Raw genomic sequence first — 16,308 nt, forward strand, 5'->3', positions numbered from 1 at the left:
CAGCAGGATAAGGACTAGATGCCCAGACCTCCACCCACGCTATAATGTTACTCTCTGTTGCTCTGCTGGTTCCCTCAAACCTCAAAGTATTTTGAGAGTATGCAGTTCATTGCCTCCTCTTCCAAACTCTGAGTTTTAGTCTGTAAACAAACATTCTCCTCTGTCATTATGGTCATGTCACACTGTCTCTTTGCAAAGGTGTTGGATGCATATGTACACAAGCACACACACACATGCGTGCATACACATACACAGAGTTGCTCTGCCTCTAAGGACAACAACAAGGGCCAGGAAACAACAGTAACACACAGCCTGGGTAAAAAAATAATCTCTTTTGGGTAGCACTGAAAGGCAAGACCCAGCTTCCTAACTCAGAGAAAGCCGATCCAAAACCATGATTCAAAAGCCTGGCAAATCACCTCTCCCTCCATCTAGCACCATTAGGTGGTATGGGAGGAGACAGCCTGACCATTTCTACACATATTTCAGATCAAGACACAAGGGTCACTACCCACCCTGCGGGATGAGTTCTGCCATCTCCTGCTGCTGCTGGAAAGATGCTGAGGTATCCTCAAAGCAGTGAGTGGGGGAGTTGTCCTGGCACAGGACAGGAAAAAAGCCCTGGTAGCTCCTGCATGGAAGAGGCAGTCATCTTCCCATGCACATCTCTAATCAGTCGCCACAGCCTCAGGACATGGGTCCTGAGAACATAGCCAGAAATATTCCCCACAGTTTCACTGAGCACACCCAGTGGTGACCTTCACCTCACGGTCCTGGACCTGCCATGCATTAATGCAATGTCACACTTGACCTGTCTCATTGCCTCAAGTCAAGACGGAGGATCACAGGGGAAGGCAAGAGGCTACATTGGCCATCAGACTGGTTAGCTAAGTCCTGGACGATATTCTGAGAACGTACAAGTCAGCAGTGACACACTTTTGGCCTTGCAGACAATCCCTTTCTCTCCCGCTCATCTGTATTCAGCAAGCCTTGGTGATGCTGACTCTGGTTTGCTTTAGTGCCCAGGCACTCACAGACTTTATTTCCCCTTTGTTCAAACCCAACACTTGCCCACAGGCTTGCCCTGAGCCTGCTTTGCACATGTCATTATTCATGTGCACTGCTGGCAAACAACCTTGTACCTCACGTTGGAGCCCCTGCTATACATCTTTTCCATGTCTTCAATACCTTCTTCTTTTAGTAGTATATCCATTTTCTTTTAACTTTATCCGCCAAATTTTTCTCCAACTGGTTAATCCTTCCCTGGTTGTCTGAAGTAAATAAAGTTCTCTCATGTTGTGTCTCATTTCTTGTGCCTTGACAGTTACCTCTTGTAAAGCCTGTTACTTTCTGTTTGTACCTCTCTGCTCATAGGATTTTTGGATGTCTCTGATCAGTGCTCCTAAGCTGACCACTGTTCCAGCTTATAGATGACGCCTTAACACTCTCAGGATGCACACCCCCCTGCACATCGTAAGCATCTTCCTTGGCTTTTCAGTAGGCAAATGTTTCCCTTCCACCACAACTTTAGATAGGCAGAGAATTTCCCTGAGGGCTAAATCCTGCATAATACCATATATGCTTAAAATGGTGTTACTTCTAAATGTTGCCTAGTACCCTGTAACCGGTGGAAACAGCACAACTGAACCTTCAGGATGCCAAAATCCTCCCTTACTATGGACCCAGTAGCGGGCCTGGCTGCAGTTCTCTTTGGCAGTGCTCTGGACACTTGAAAAGCATCAGCATCCTGGGCTGAGGTGGGTGTGATGTCCTGTGAAGATAAGACTGAAATAAAAGAATGGAGACACTTCGGTCAGAGTTCAGTGTAAACATGGGAGCCAAGATGTAAGCATGGCAGCGATGACATTTATTACTGTTGCCAGAGTGTAGGTGATTGGAATGTCTGTAGAATAAAAGGAGAATATTGTGGCAAAGTTACCAAGAAAACAGCCATCACTAGTGATGTCTAGGATGAATAACGTACTAGTGCTGGACAGGAAACAGGTGCCTGTATCATGACTGAAACAAAGGAATCTCAATGCAGAAAACTGTAAAGCAAATACAGTTGCAGACAATGGTCATATTACTGTGCAGCTCTAGTCATGAATTCATGGCTTTTACGTGGCTAGGAAGAGACTGTCTACTAGCTGCAGTATCGTGGAAAAATCAATTAATGAAAAATGTGTCATCCACTTCTCGATCTCCCATTCTGGGGAGAATCTAATGGATTGTTCTCACACAGGGCACCTGTCAACATCTTCAGGAGCAGACAAGCTGTTAGACTGATGCCAACCGGTGCTCTGGCCATGTGCTGAAAAGCCTGTCACCAGGGTACTCACAGCAGCACTTGCAAATGCTTTCAGGGAGGTAGTAGCATTCATTACCTCCAAAGCAGAGGAGGTGCAGAGGTGTCCATCTTCAGCCTGAACCTCTCAAAGCAGGTCCTGACCACGAGATTTAAGAAGCTGGGGTCTATGGTGGAACGTGTTAGCAGAATGATCTTTACCTCAGTGGCTCCTACAAGTTACAATTTCTGAGATCATCAGTACAAACATCTACTTGTTTAGAGGCATATCTCTTCACACGCACTCTTCCTTTCATCCCCAAACTTAAGCCTGTTAAACTTGGACCTTTTCTTACTTAACTTTTCAGACTTTGTTATCTAAAACATCCAAGATTTACTGCTATCCCCTGCTACTGCCTATCTAATCTACCCTACCCAGGCACTCCACACTAATCTAACCTAATCTAATCTAATATAATCTAAAACGTCCTGTAAAAAACCTGCTTTCACTTTAGCTTCTGTTTCTCTCCACTTATCCTCTTCTCTATTCCAGTGGCAGGACATTTGGGACTGGCTACGGCTGAGCCTCTTCACTGCTCATGGCACCTCCGGTCTGACTGGTGGGCTGCAGGTGGTGAGAAAAGAGGTGGCCTTCAAGATGGCAAGGACAACACAAATGCTTGGGAAGTGAGTTGCTTCACAGTAGGCTGGGTGCAGGTTAGATGCCTAAACACATTGCACAGCCGAGAGAGGCACGCCCCTGGGCCCTGCCAGAGGCAGATGTGCAGATGTTAAGGACTGTGGGGGAAGGAGGCAGGTACCTAAAACATATTTAATGTAATTAATTTCAGTCCTCCAGTCTACCTGGCCAAGTGAATTTTGATGTCCACAATTTAGCCTCTAGAATTTCTATATTCTCAGGACAGCAACACATTCATTCGGCAAATGATAGTTTAAGAAGATAGAGCCCTATAATTGTGCCACCACTGACCCGGCAGAAGAGAATGACTGAGCACACCTCAGCCCCTGGACTGCAGTGCCAGCTTAACTCTGCCTACCTCAGCAATTTAAATTCAGCTGCTAGACTTTGCACTGAAGTGGCTGAGGTGCACTCAAGGATGTCTGCACTAGCTCTCCTGTGGGGACGATAGTCTTTAGCAAGGAGTGATAATAAACAGTAGGATGGTGCTAACACTATTCTGCTGCAGCTGTCTGCTAAGTGAATATGTGTCAACACCTTCAGACTGGAAGGTGAGAAAGTGAAATTACAGTTTTCAGTTACCCTAATTCTGCTTTTGCAACCTCTTTTATTAGGTCACTTTCAAGGGTGGTTAAGGGACTCTGAGGTTTTGCTTGCATGTTACAGTAACGAGCATGTTTCTGGAAAGCTTGACTGCTTGAAGTTTTTCTGTTGTAACTATGACACCATATTTAGAATGAAAAATTACAGCAGCATAGCCTTATACATGAAAGTCCTAAAAACACCCTAGTGTCTCGAACAAAAACATCTGCTGCAAAAAAATAAAACACTGTGATTAAGAGGAAGAAAATGAAGTACACAGTTTAATAAAGATTTTCTAGTGTAAATCTTCTTTTGATAATTACACAAATATAATCTTCTTAGAGTTAATAATAAGTTCTGTTTCCTCAGCCTAGCTATGAAGTAATTTATGATTCTAGGATCACATTTTCCTCTGTGATATTTTCATCTCCCTGTTACAGTTTGAAAGCTAAAGCTAGAGAAAATGATTGGCAATGTAAGAAAAGTAAAAATGGAAGATTTGTCACCGCACTGATGTAGGTGTGCTGATATAAATAGAGACTTGATAGATAATAAATGATCACTCAGATCCTACTTGTGGTTTAATCTCTCTGAGACGTATTATAAATCTGACAACTTTGTACATGGATATTAGTTATGATGCTAATTTAGATTTGAAGTCAGTACTGTGACTTCTATAGAAAAAGTGATTATTATGAATACACAGAACTGATTTTGTATACATCACGGATTTCTGATGACGTTCTGCAAATTGACGTGATGACTACAGTGCACAGAGCAGCATGCAGCTCAGGCACACAGCTATACTTCTTGGTTCTGCTTGGTAACAGTTTCTAAACAGGAAAAGTGCTCCAACTGTTGCCCTTCTCCACCCTTCAAAAACCTGAAGTGATTTTAATTCTGGTCTTTCCAACTTCTTGACAACCATGGACCAGTGCTCAGGGTCTGTAGGGCAAATAAATCTTTAGATGTTGTATGACAGTGAGAAATAGTTAGGGAGCTGGACAGAACCAGCCTCTGGATTGCCAGCTGGACAGCAATATGCTTATTTAAAATATGTATATATAATCTCTGGTCCAGGTCAGGTTCAGCCACAAAGTAGTCTCTGACATAAAAAAATTATGAGGAACTCAAATTCTTCAGAAACTAGTATAGGTTTTTAACTGTATACAGGCCTAATGAAATCTGTGGCAGCACGCTGAATGGTAAGTAAGCATCTAAATTAGTGCAACAGGCCCTGAGTTGTAACACCCTTTTAAACTCGGCACATGCGACCTTGGTTGCGCAGAATCAGCATGTGGACCTTAAGACTCTTCCTCCAGCTACTGGATGTAAGCTCTCTCCTCAGTTCTCTGGATGCCAATATTCATACCTGCTGCTGCTGAGCGCTGCTGATGGGTAGCCAGGCCAGTCACCCCTTTTCAGAGATCACTTAAGAGTAGCACAGTAAAAAACCCACCACAAGTCAAATCATCATCATTGTTTAGAGACCACAATCAAGAAAAAACCTTTCATTTCACACAAGACCTTTACCGTTTCCTACAAATGCTTTGTTGTTCTTTGTTCCCTTTCACGGAGACCTTACTAGTCCAGCCTCTATACTGAAAATCACCGTTCTAGAAAAGGAAAAAAAAAAATAAATCACACGCTCCGATAACAATAGATGAAGTATACAAAACGTTTATGTTACCACCTTCACGGAGACAAAACCAGGTCCCCCCAGCCCACAGGCAAGCAGCTGCAGGACTTCAGCCTTGCCCCATCCCAGAGCCCTCGGAGGCGCGGCCGTGGCCGCTGCCGTGCCGAGGGGTCCCTCACCGAGCCAGGCGCAGGTTGGAGCTGGCAACAGTAGCACAAAATCCAGAGTTAGGGCGGAAAAATTTAGATTACTCATGTGTGACACCCCCCACCCCACCCCGCGAACACCACCGCCGAGTCCTCTGGCGGGGAGGGGGAGAAGGCGACGCCGCGGCCCGCCGCCTCAGGGCGCGCTGGCGGGCGGGGGCGGCGGGGTGCGGGCCCGGCGGGGCTCTGCGCTCCTCGGCCGCAGGGCGGGTGCCCGAGAAGGCAGCCGGGAGCCAGTTCCTGCCCTCGCGGTGTCGTCTAAGGAGGTGGGTGGATTTTTGGAGGGAACAGAAACCGCCAGCCTGGAGGCGGGGGATGGGGACGGGCTCCCTACCGGCCCCAGCGGCGGAGGCAGCGGGAGCCGCCAGCACCGGGAACGCCTCGCCGCCGCCGCGGGGCTGAGGGGCCGGAGCCCTGCAGGCCGCCGAGTAAGAGGGGGCAGCGTCAGGGCCGGCGAGGCACCGCCGCGCGGCGCGAGTTCGGCGGGCCGGGCGCGGTTGCCGCCCCTGCTCCTGGCAGGGCAGGGGCCGCCGTGAGGCGCCGGGGCGGACTCGGGGCCTTCCCGGGGCGGGGTGGTGGTGTAACGGGACGGGGACAAGCGAGGCCGTGCGCGGGCGCGCAGGCCGCGGACAACGAGACGGTGCCGCGCTAGTCCGGGCAGAGACCGCGGTCTCCGCGCGGTGGAGGCGGCTAAGCCGCGCGAAGCCCCGCGCCTTCGGGAGGGCGCTGGCTGAAGCTCCGCGGCTCCCCCTCACGCCGAGCCCGGGTCGGAGCGCGGCGAGCGGCCCCCACCCGCGGCGGTGGGCGAGGCCGGTGCTCAGGTAGCCGGGGGAGCGCGGCGGGCGCAGCTGGCGCGGCGCGATGGCCCCCAGCGCCGAGACGCCCTAATTGGTGGCGGCGGAGCCGGCAGCGCGGGGGGGGGCAGGGCCGGCCGCCGGCTGCCGGGGCGAAACCGCGCGTCTGTGCGGAGGGAGGCCCGAGGGAGGGGCGGCAGGCGGGGCGTGGGGCGCGGTGGTCTGATCGCGAACGGCTCCGGCTACGTAGACGGGGGGAGGGAGCCGCCTGTGAGCGGGGTAGGCTCGCGTGAGAGACAAAAGCTGGGCTCCACCGAGCGGGGGTCTTGGCCTCGCTGCTGCCGGGAGGGCTCTTTTGTTGCCGTTTTCCAACCGGAGGTTGTGCGCTTCCCGCCACCCCCCGCCGGTCACACTGCTGGTTACGGCCGGGGCGAGCAGCGCGAACAGGCGGCGCCTTCCGCCCGGCCCGGCGAACGAGCGCCCCTCGGCTCCCTGCCCCGTCCTCCACCAGTTGATCAAAGTTGGGCTGGGCCGAGAGAAGGAGCGGCCGGCCGGCCCGCGGCCCTCGCCAACCGGGGCTCCCCTCCCTGCCAGCCTCGGCGGCCCGGGGCAGCGCTGCCCCGTCCTTGCTCCCTCCGGCGGCACGAAAGTCTGTGTGTAGCGAGGTAGGAGGGAGCGGGCGCCTCCCGCTTTCTCTCCGCCTGTCCTCTCCTCCCCGCGGCTGGGGCTGTGGATAGGAGGAGCCGGAGGAAGAGGAAGATGACGAGCGGGTGCAATTAGCCTAACGAGGGACGGGTGGCGGAGGAGGCGGCGGCGGCCCCGCGCCGAGGACTGACACATCTGCTCTCTCTCTCCTCCTCCAGCCATGAAGGCAGAAGCCGGGGAGCGCAGCTGAAGCCCACGGTCGTCCCGGCGCTCTTCCTTATGGCAGCTGCCTGAAGAGGCCGAGACCCCTCCCCGGCGGCGGGGCTGGCCTCGGCGTGTCGGGTGTGCGCGAGTGGCTCTGGCGTTGGTTCCCTCCTCCGCTCCGTTCCCTTCCCTGATGTGGGCTCCTGAGGATTTGCACCTCCTTTGTAACCGGGAATGAAATAATGGCGACCCGGTGGGCAGTGGGGCCACCCGGCGGAGATGGAGACAACGAGCCCCCCCCGGGCGGCGGCAGCGGCGCCGGCGGCCAGGTAGGAGCGGCGGGGGCGGGCGGGGCGCGGGCTGTGCGTACGCGGCGGCAGGCAGGGCCGGGCCGGGCGGCCGCCTCCCGCCGCGGGGAACGGCTTGGCTGGAGCGGGTTTAATGGCCGCCCCCTCTCTCCCTCCCTTTCTCCCTCCCTCTCTCTTCCTGCCCGCTCGCCCCGGAGTTGCTGGGAGTTGGACGTTGGGAGCGGTGCGGGCGTGCGGCTCCCCGGCAGCGGGCGGGGAGGCTGACCCGGCCGAAGGCTCCCCTCGCAGTCGGGGCGTCGCTCCTGGGCCGGGAGGCGGGGGCGCCTCGGCTGCCTCTGGGGCCGGGCGGCGGCTCCTCTTCCCGCCCCGCCGAGCGGCCGCCGTCCTCGCCCTCGGGGCGGCGGTTTCCGTGGGGTAGCCCCTTCAGCCCCCCGTCCGCCTCAGCCCCGCGGTCAGCTTGCGGCGCGGCGCCCCCACGCTCGGCCTCTCCGCGTCGTCTCGACGCGTCTGCCCCGTCCCCCGGGGAGGGGAGCGCTTGGCTGGGCGGCACTGGGGTATGGCTCCCGCCTGGCCCCCCACCCCTGTCACGCTGAAGCCCTGGTGCTTTTAATAGGAGTACGGGTCTGGCCTCTGCCCCCTTCTAGCCAGTGCTCGCCACACTCCTGTCTGTACGCAGGGGCTTGTGCTAAACTTATTTCTATCCACAGCATTTGTTGCTGGAATGGTCCTCTGTGTGTTTAGTTTAAAAACTTGATAGCATGCCATATGGTGGTACCGTTGCATGTTTGGACTCGCAGCACAGGTTTTAATGCAGAACCGTGTCTGGTGTTTCCTTCTGTGCTCCCTGTTAATAAATCTCTGCGAAACAACTGTAACTTCAGGGCTAATAAAGTATATATAACAGCTTCAGTGGATGTGTTCCAAGATCTGTCTTAAACTTTATTTAGAAAGACAAACTTGCTTTTTTGTCTCAAAGTTAGGACATGTGCCAAAGGCAAAAAACTGACTTAAACCTATGTAGGACTGTGAAATGGATGCCCTTTATATAGATGCTTCCCTTTGAAACTGATATGTAATAGAGTGATTTTAAACCTACAGAACTTAAAAATTAAAAGTGCGAGTGGCTTTTAGTTTGGTTGTGTGTGGGTTTTTTTGGTCTTTTTTTGTTGTTGTGTTAGGACACTGGGTTTTAGTTCACTGGTATCCTCAGTTTACCCTTTTGCCTTAGTTTAAAGGTGGCACATATGGTATTGTAAGATTTTCCTTACTGCCATCACCTCAATTAAGGAATTCACACAATGTCTTAAAGCAGGTGGGTTGCGTGAGGACAAAATGTGAACTTTAAGTAAGAAAACAGAAGATGTTGAGATTTTAGACTTTGTTACAAATTATGATTCTTAATTTGCATGTAGGATAAATCATGGTTTATTCTTGTTGATGCCCTTCTTAAAAATGTGACTGAAAACAAGGCCATATTTGGAGACAGTGTCCTTTAATACTGTTCAAATAGTGTGGGAAGAGGGAGGAAACCAGATGTCTAAGTGTAAAAACTAAAATCTGCTTTTTAATTCTATCATGTTGAGACTGCTGGTCTTTTGGCACTGGCAGTTGTCATAATCCACCTTTTGCTACTGTGGTAAGCCCTAACAAGGCCCGTGGTGCTTTTGGAGCTCATCATGTTAAAGCTGTCTAATTGGGGACTGCTAATAGGTACAGAATTGCAAAATGGACTGCTCTGCCTGTTGTTTTGCCTGATGCTTATATGTTGCAGCTAAAATGTAACTGCTAGGAAGCATGCGCTTACACTGATGATTGCCTTACTCACAGCAGGCCTGACAAAATCTTTACTTGAATTTAGGTAGCCCTCATGAATTCTAATCAAGGTTGCAGTGCTTTCACAGTTACTTTAGTGTGCATATTACTGTCTGGCTTAAAGTTCAACTTACTTTCTTAAAACTTTTTTCATAGATTGGTATAAAATGCCAATAGAGAGTGAGGATCTTCTGTCTCAGTTCAGTTGATGGAAGAGTTTCTGTGTGCAGTGCTTGATACGCTGCTAGATGTGAACAAATCTGTTTAACTGAAGTCTTGTCTTGTAAGAACTGCTTTTTTGTTGAATAAAATCAGAAAACACCTTCCATGAAACAGAGTTACTAATAAAAAGGAGTTTTAATTTTGCAGAAAAGTTGATGCAGTTGCAGGGTTTCATAGTGTGCTAATACTGACATGCAAGGTATTAGCAATTTTGGGAAATGATTTATGGTTTTGGACACTGTATCCCGTATGGTGTTTGCATTGTGATGCAATATTAACTCATCTACATTTAATGTTTAGCTGTAGACATATACACGCAGCAGGTTGTCACAAGGAAGGCTCCAAGCATAGCCCGTGTTCATCACAGGCAAGGAAGTTGCAACAGAAATCAGAATTTTCAGCCAGTTAAATGTTTTGGAAATGTACAGCAATAATCATTGAGGTTTGATGAAGAACTGAAAAACTTGTGCTCTGGCTTAAAGATCTGTGGTCAGGCAAAGAAAGGGAATGTCAGACTGAGAAACTAGTGCTTCTTTGTATCTTTGCATACAGAGGTGGGAGGATTGAGGACATGCGATGTGACTCCTTTAGGTAACGCCTATGTTGGGTTGATAATTGTTTTTTGTTTTGGATGCCAGTCTACTCTCATGCTATGTTCCCTTTGGTCATGGTTCATCGTGGTATCTATTTTTATTTTCACTTAATTTTTTTGTTTTCCCTTTGACACTGTATCTGGTGGTCTTTCTCACTTCAGAGCCCCTTCACTGAAACGATTGTTGAGAACAAAGATTGCGCATTCAGGCTCGTGGGCTCCTGTCTGAACATACAGCGCCTGTTCAAAGGGACAGATCACGTATTCTGGGCTCTTGGGGGAGCTGGCAGAGAGGGCCAGGGACTCTCAGGGCTGTTTGCCATTCTGTTTGAAATCTGACACACATTTGCAAACGGGTGCAAGAATTGCTGAGCCTGTGTTCATACAGACAGATAAGTGAGAGTGTGTTCTTTCTGGTTTTCAGATTAACAGGCATATACTATCTCTGTTTCATCAGGTTTTAGCAGTGTTTTGCTGGGGTGTTTAAGCCCTGCTGAGGTACAGGCAGTACTACTTCAGTCACAACATCCTGTCTATGGCCCTGTCCAGATTTGAGGCTGGAACTGGCTTCTTTGTTAGTATAAATTTCATCTCCCTTCTTCTGCCTAGAAAGGCACAACAAAAAGTGCTTTTTGTGCTTTGCTATTCCCACTATTTTGCATTTACTTTAAAAGAATAGCTAAATCTGTTTGTGGTGTAGTTTACACTTAATCTGTATTAAAATTACATTCAAAATGTTAAATGTAGGATGAAAAAACATTAATTACAGCATATGTGACTTCAAAAGCCAAAGTTTTATTGTAAACAGTACTGCTTCCTCAGTTTATGAATACTAAAACCCCTTTATCAAATGATTTTATTAAGTGTTTGTTATTTTTCTGTTGGAACTCGTTAGAGTACACATTTAGTAGTAGATATTTATTGCAAATTTCTAATACTTTATTGCAAATTTACATTAAGTGTAGGGTTTTGGTTTTGTGGGATTTTTTTTTTTTTTTGCCTAACAGCTGAGTAGTTAGGCATAGTTGGTTATCCTCAGAGATTCCTGAGAGTTTCTGTATTTGGCAATAATTAGGAAATACATTTCCAAAGACTTCTGTGAAAGAATAGTCAGAGGTTATTTAGTACTTGCTTTGTAACCACAAATATATTTCAGAAAGGGAGAGAAAACGCCATGATAGTTTCACTCCTACACCTTATCAGAGAGAGTACAACTGCATGACCTGAAGAGAAGCCTGCGCTGGAAGGGTCAGGAACCAGAGAAGGGCAGTGATGACACTAAAAATAGAAAATTATTGGCATTCTCACTAACAATACTTAATAGATGGTTTACTATTTTAACAACCTGGTTGGGATGACATTGGTAAACTTCAAGTGGTGACTTCAGGTGCTATGCCTCTCTAATATAGGGGCACAAACACTGGAGGGGTGTATTTTGATCCTGCTTTTTCGATCTTTATGTAATTATGCCTGTAACCTATTATGCCGGGTACGCTGTTCTGGAACTCTGTATTGTTGGATGTCAGCTTTTTCTATGCCTGATGCTTAGAGGCAGAAAGGTTTAATCGTGATATAAAAAAAGAATTAGAGAAGTGCATTTGTAAGATCTTACATGTCAAATAATACACAATACCAAAACTACTTGTTAGAAGTGTATACTCTTATGGCGATAGAGAATTCTGTACCAACCTTGCATCAGGGGAGAATAAATTTGATATACAGACAGTGATCACAACTATTCAAAAAGCTTGAGTCTAATCCTGTTTAATCATGCAAGCATAGCCTTGACTTCTGCTCTCATTTATATTGGAGTAAGCCTAAGATAATTTGACAGAACATGGACCTCTTCCATGAGGAAATGTTATGTATTTGATAAGCAACAGTATAAAGCAGCAAATGGTTCCTTTTTGAAATGACTTTTTGCTTCCCAAAATGACACCTTTGTTGAGTGTATCACTTTCATCACTGTCTGAATCCCCCCACCCCCCCGCCCATCTTTGCAAGAGACATGATGGACTGAAGAATATCTCAATCTGTGTCAGTATAAAATAATAGCATTTATTGCACGCTATGTATCTATTATGAGTGAACTTTTTAAATAGGTTTAACAAGCATCAAAGTGCTAAGTTGACTATTGTTGTTACTTTCACATCTTAATAATCAAAATAATTAAAAATAGCTTACACATCTGCTACTTTAGATGTATTATTTCTTGCCTGTTATATTTACTTGCTTACACAAAAACCAGTTGAGAGAACAGTTGGGGAAGAGAAGGTATTTCATATTACACACTGTATGCATTTGTGATCTTGTCCATCTTGAATGTATGAAAACATCTTCCTGTAGGTGGATGACTAAATTGTAGCTCAGCAGAAAAGTGTGGGCAGTTGAGTATGGAAAGAGTAAAAGTTGGTCTTTATTTTTTGTTTTACATTTTGTGTATATGTTGCTGTGTAAGTGATCATTAGAATATAAACATGTGCAACCTGTGAGAGCCTTATTAAAAGAAAAACTCTGTATCTGTTCATAAGGAAGTCTTTGTACCAGTCTTAGACTAACCTGTTAGGAATATATACTGATGCTTTGTAGTTGGTGGTTTTTTTCCTCTGATAAACAACTGTCAGAAAAATGAAAGTTTTTAGCATTCAGAGGTTGTGTGTTACTCTTCCTTGCAATTGTTTGTATATTAAATTGCACAGGATAGGAAGCAGATATAAAAAATTAGGAAATTATTTTAAACAAAACCAGATTTATTTCCTGTCGTTAACAGGGGTCATTGTTCTTTAAAAGCGTGAATTAACCCTAGTATAAATGGCGAGGCTTCTGAATTGGTGTTGAAACAGTCTGAATTGATGGCACCCCAGAAATCAGTCTTATGAGCTGTTTGGTATAACTCCATGGTTGTGGAAGGCATCAGAGTTTATGATCTCATCAAATCCTTGAAATTAGGGCCTTGCTACAGAAGTGTTTGTCTGCCTACCATAATAGATAATCTATGTGTATATATATTAAATAATATGTTGTGCCAAGCATAGTAGATAAATGGTGGGTAAGAGTTACACTGTCTGGTCAGGTTAGTGGATGAATGAGGGTAATTGTGTCATACTTTGCCTGTTTATTACACAGAATGCAGATTAATGTAAATACCATGTATTTCTCCTGTCCAAATCCTTCTTACATAGTTTTCTTGTAATTTGTAATATTTTTCAAAGACAGTTCCATGGTATTTTTTCCCGATCACCTAGCATTAGGTACATACAGTAGATGTTTAAGTGCAGCTGATGGGTGGGAACAGTGATATCAAAGAAAGTTTGATTTGTTCATATCAGAGGCTTGACACATCTTATAAACCTGAAAGTGCCTAATTTTACAGTTGCAAGGTGAGGTAAGCTGTTTCATGTATACAGTTCTTAAAGATTATTTAATGGGAAGGCTTCCTCTGTTGCATTTTTCTTTTTTATTCATTTTTTTTTAAACGGGGTGAAACTTCCCAGTTACATGGGAAGTCTAGCTATTCCCTGAATTGTACTGTCTTTCATTAGTAATCATGAAACCATTTGCTGAATTTACTGTTTTATCATTGCTGTTAGATTTGAAGAGAATTTTTCTGGGGACATGATACCAGAGTTTAGAGATTGGATCACTTGGTAATAGAAAAGTAAAAATCAGGCACAGCTGTATGCTTTATTCTCTGAATATCTTCGTTTGTGTTGGGCTAGATCTGCAGCATCTTTCTGAACTGGTATGCACTATTATGATGTTGTGTATATGTCATCAGTGAATTGCATAGCAGGAAATGCTGCTACTTTATATTTTCTGCTCTTGATTTTCATATTGAAAGCTGTAGTCCAGAAAATATTTGAGTGAAGAATTGGGAGCTGTTGCTGCAGCTTTCTGAACAGCATAATGTTTGAGAGTGGCTGATGCAAATCACGTTAGTAAATATTTAGTGCTGGGCATGAGAAGTTCTGTGTGAGCATTCTAGAAAAATACAAACAGCTGTTTAGGTTTTGACTCTGGCTTGCGACTGTGAGTGTACACCTTTGGGAGTGTAGGTAGTAGGCTTATTTTTGTTCTAAATTTCTTTATTTCCATTTGCTAGCAGCTGCTGCTTTGCTGAGAGTGAATGAGGTGTCTCCTTAGAGGACATGGCTAATTACAGATTGGCTGTTGGTGGAGGGGTGCACTTTGAGATAGACATTTTTCTTTTATGTGTGTGTCATTTGCATAATGTGTTAGGACACACAGTATGGACTGCATTAAGCACTAGCAAATAACACTGTAGGGAATAATGTTGCACTGGCATCGCTGAGCTGGCTGGATGACATAATCTTCCTTATTGTAAATTTTGAGGTTTATGCTGCTTTTTTTTCTGCTTGGAGTGCCAGGGAGGATAAATCAAATAGAAGACTAGGAATTGTATTGGGAGAGATTTTAAACACTTCTGAGTAGTAGTTGCAGTTGGTACAAATCAATTGGAAAGAGGAACCTGAGCCTGTTTATGAAGTGATCTTTTTGTTTTTAGACAATAGAAATGGCAGTGTGCCCTCCTACTTTATGTATACTTCTTTGTATTCTTAAGAGTACTATTTCTTACTGAAACTTAATTACAATTCACCCACCCTTTAAAAGACTATATTTTACTCTCTTCTATTTTAATTTTTCATCTAAAGTATATGAGGCTTTTGCTATTGCAAAGTTGGTGAGAACATAAGAAAACAAACACTCCTGTAATAAAACAACGCTAAAAAACCCCAAAGCTGCTTAAACTGCCTTGACGTTAATGTTGAATATATAGATGATATCTGCTTCAGATGTGTGATTTTTTTTTTATATTATTATTTTATTCTAAGGTCAGAAAAGGCTAAAATAGAAATGTTTTCTTGTGATTTAACACTTTGAGGTGAATGGGTGTCTTGGGTACTACCTATTCTGAGCACGGGATAAGCTAAAATAGAATCTTTAAATTCTCAGAAATCCCTTCTAGATCATCTGCCTTGTGACAGATGCAGTCTACCCAGTGATATGTACATGGCATTGAGGCAAACTTTTCAATTTTGAGAACTAAAACTGAGCTCAATCTACAAACTAAATTGCATTTTTGTATTGGAAAACTTCACATAGAGAGACATTGTTCAAAAACTAGTATATGGAGCTCAAGTCATGTGGATTTCAAAACCCAAGACAGTTTCAGTTTGTGTTTTTTTTAAGGAAAAAACAACGTTTTAACTTGTTCAAGGTCTGCCCCATTGTAATAGAACATGGAAGTGGTTGATTTCCTAAGAAATTTGAATGATCTTTAAATACAATTCTTTAATTGAACTTAAGGTCTGTTGTAGATTAGACATGTTTAAAACTCATATGTCCTCAGTTTTATAATGTTTAAAAGGCTTGAGTTCAGTTGGTGCTTGCAGGAGTATGCAAAACTGTCAAAATCTCCTTGTGATGCAAGAATCAAGAACTGAAATGTTGTGGTGGTGTTTCAGCCAGCAAAAAAGCAACAGATCTAGTATGTGCATCTCAAACAGGTGGCTCTTACTACCTGTAGGTTCTGACCTGTTTTTGTAAGATAAAGATCTGGTTAAAATTATCTCTGAAAGGAATGCCGCAGTTTTCATGTAGCGAGCTGTCCCACTGCAGTTTGTGCTTTGTTATTGTTGCTGTATTTTTCTTCTCAGCCCTCCAATTTTGAAGCAACTTCAATAGGGAGCCTGTGACTGGTGAAAAGTATTCTTGTGTGTAGCCACAAACATTTCTTATTCATCAATGGTTGTAAAATCTGACTTGTTCCTTCTTGCATGCATTTTAAAATTTTATTATCCTCAATCACCATAGTAAAAGGTGAGTAAGTAAACTTTGCCCGGAGTAATCAATTTTCATGGCAATTTTACAGGCCCTCTGCTCAATTCTGTGTACTTACATTGGTTTTGTATGGGTCTGTGTGAATACAGTCATGTGTGTTCTATTACCTTAAGTTATTTTTTGAAAATATGTTGGAGAAGTTGTTTTGGAGCTGCCTGTGAGGTGGGATTTAAACGTGATCTCCTTTCTTGTCTTGAGGAAGGAAGAATGACTGGCTTGTGTGTTGCTCTTGGGGCATTAAAGTATTTCATCTTGCCAAATTAGCATTAATATAGAAGTTTGCAGAGTGAAACAAGTTTACATGAATAGTTTTCAAGGTTGCAATCTGTGCATCTGAATCAGATGAGGTGCTTCAGTAGCCATTAATAATTAGGCAAGCTGGCTGATCCTGATGTCATGGAGGTAATCTTACAAGCTCATTAATTGAATCTCTTTTGTTAACATTTTCATTTTTTAAA

General features: G+C 45.2%; 1 protein-coding gene across 4 annotated transcripts in view; it reads left to right on the forward strand.

The window, feature by feature from the left end:
* Nucleotides 1-3,070: 3,070 nt before the first annotated feature.
* ARHGAP21 (Rho GTPase activating protein 21) overlaps nt 3,071-16,308 on the forward strand; it is a 121,442-nt gene continuing 108,204 nt past the window's right edge. Inside the window, exons 1-2 of one of the 4 annotated variants that reach the window (XM_080384832.1) lie at nt 3,071-5,677; nt 7,069-7,383. In XM_080384832.1, the coding sequence (XP_080240958.1) occupies nt 7,297-7,383 (87 nt within the window). In that variant the 5' untranslated portion in view covers nt 3,071-5,677; nt 7,069-7,296. The other 3 variants (XM_080384829.1, XM_080384830.1, XM_080384831.1) reach the window with 3 other exon arrangements.

This window comes from Falco punctatus (genome assembly GCF_963210335.1).
Source record: "Falco punctatus genome assembly, chromosome: 4".
Classification (NCBI taxonomy): domain Eukaryota; kingdom Metazoa; phylum Chordata; class Aves; order Falconiformes; family Falconidae; genus Falco; species Falco punctatus.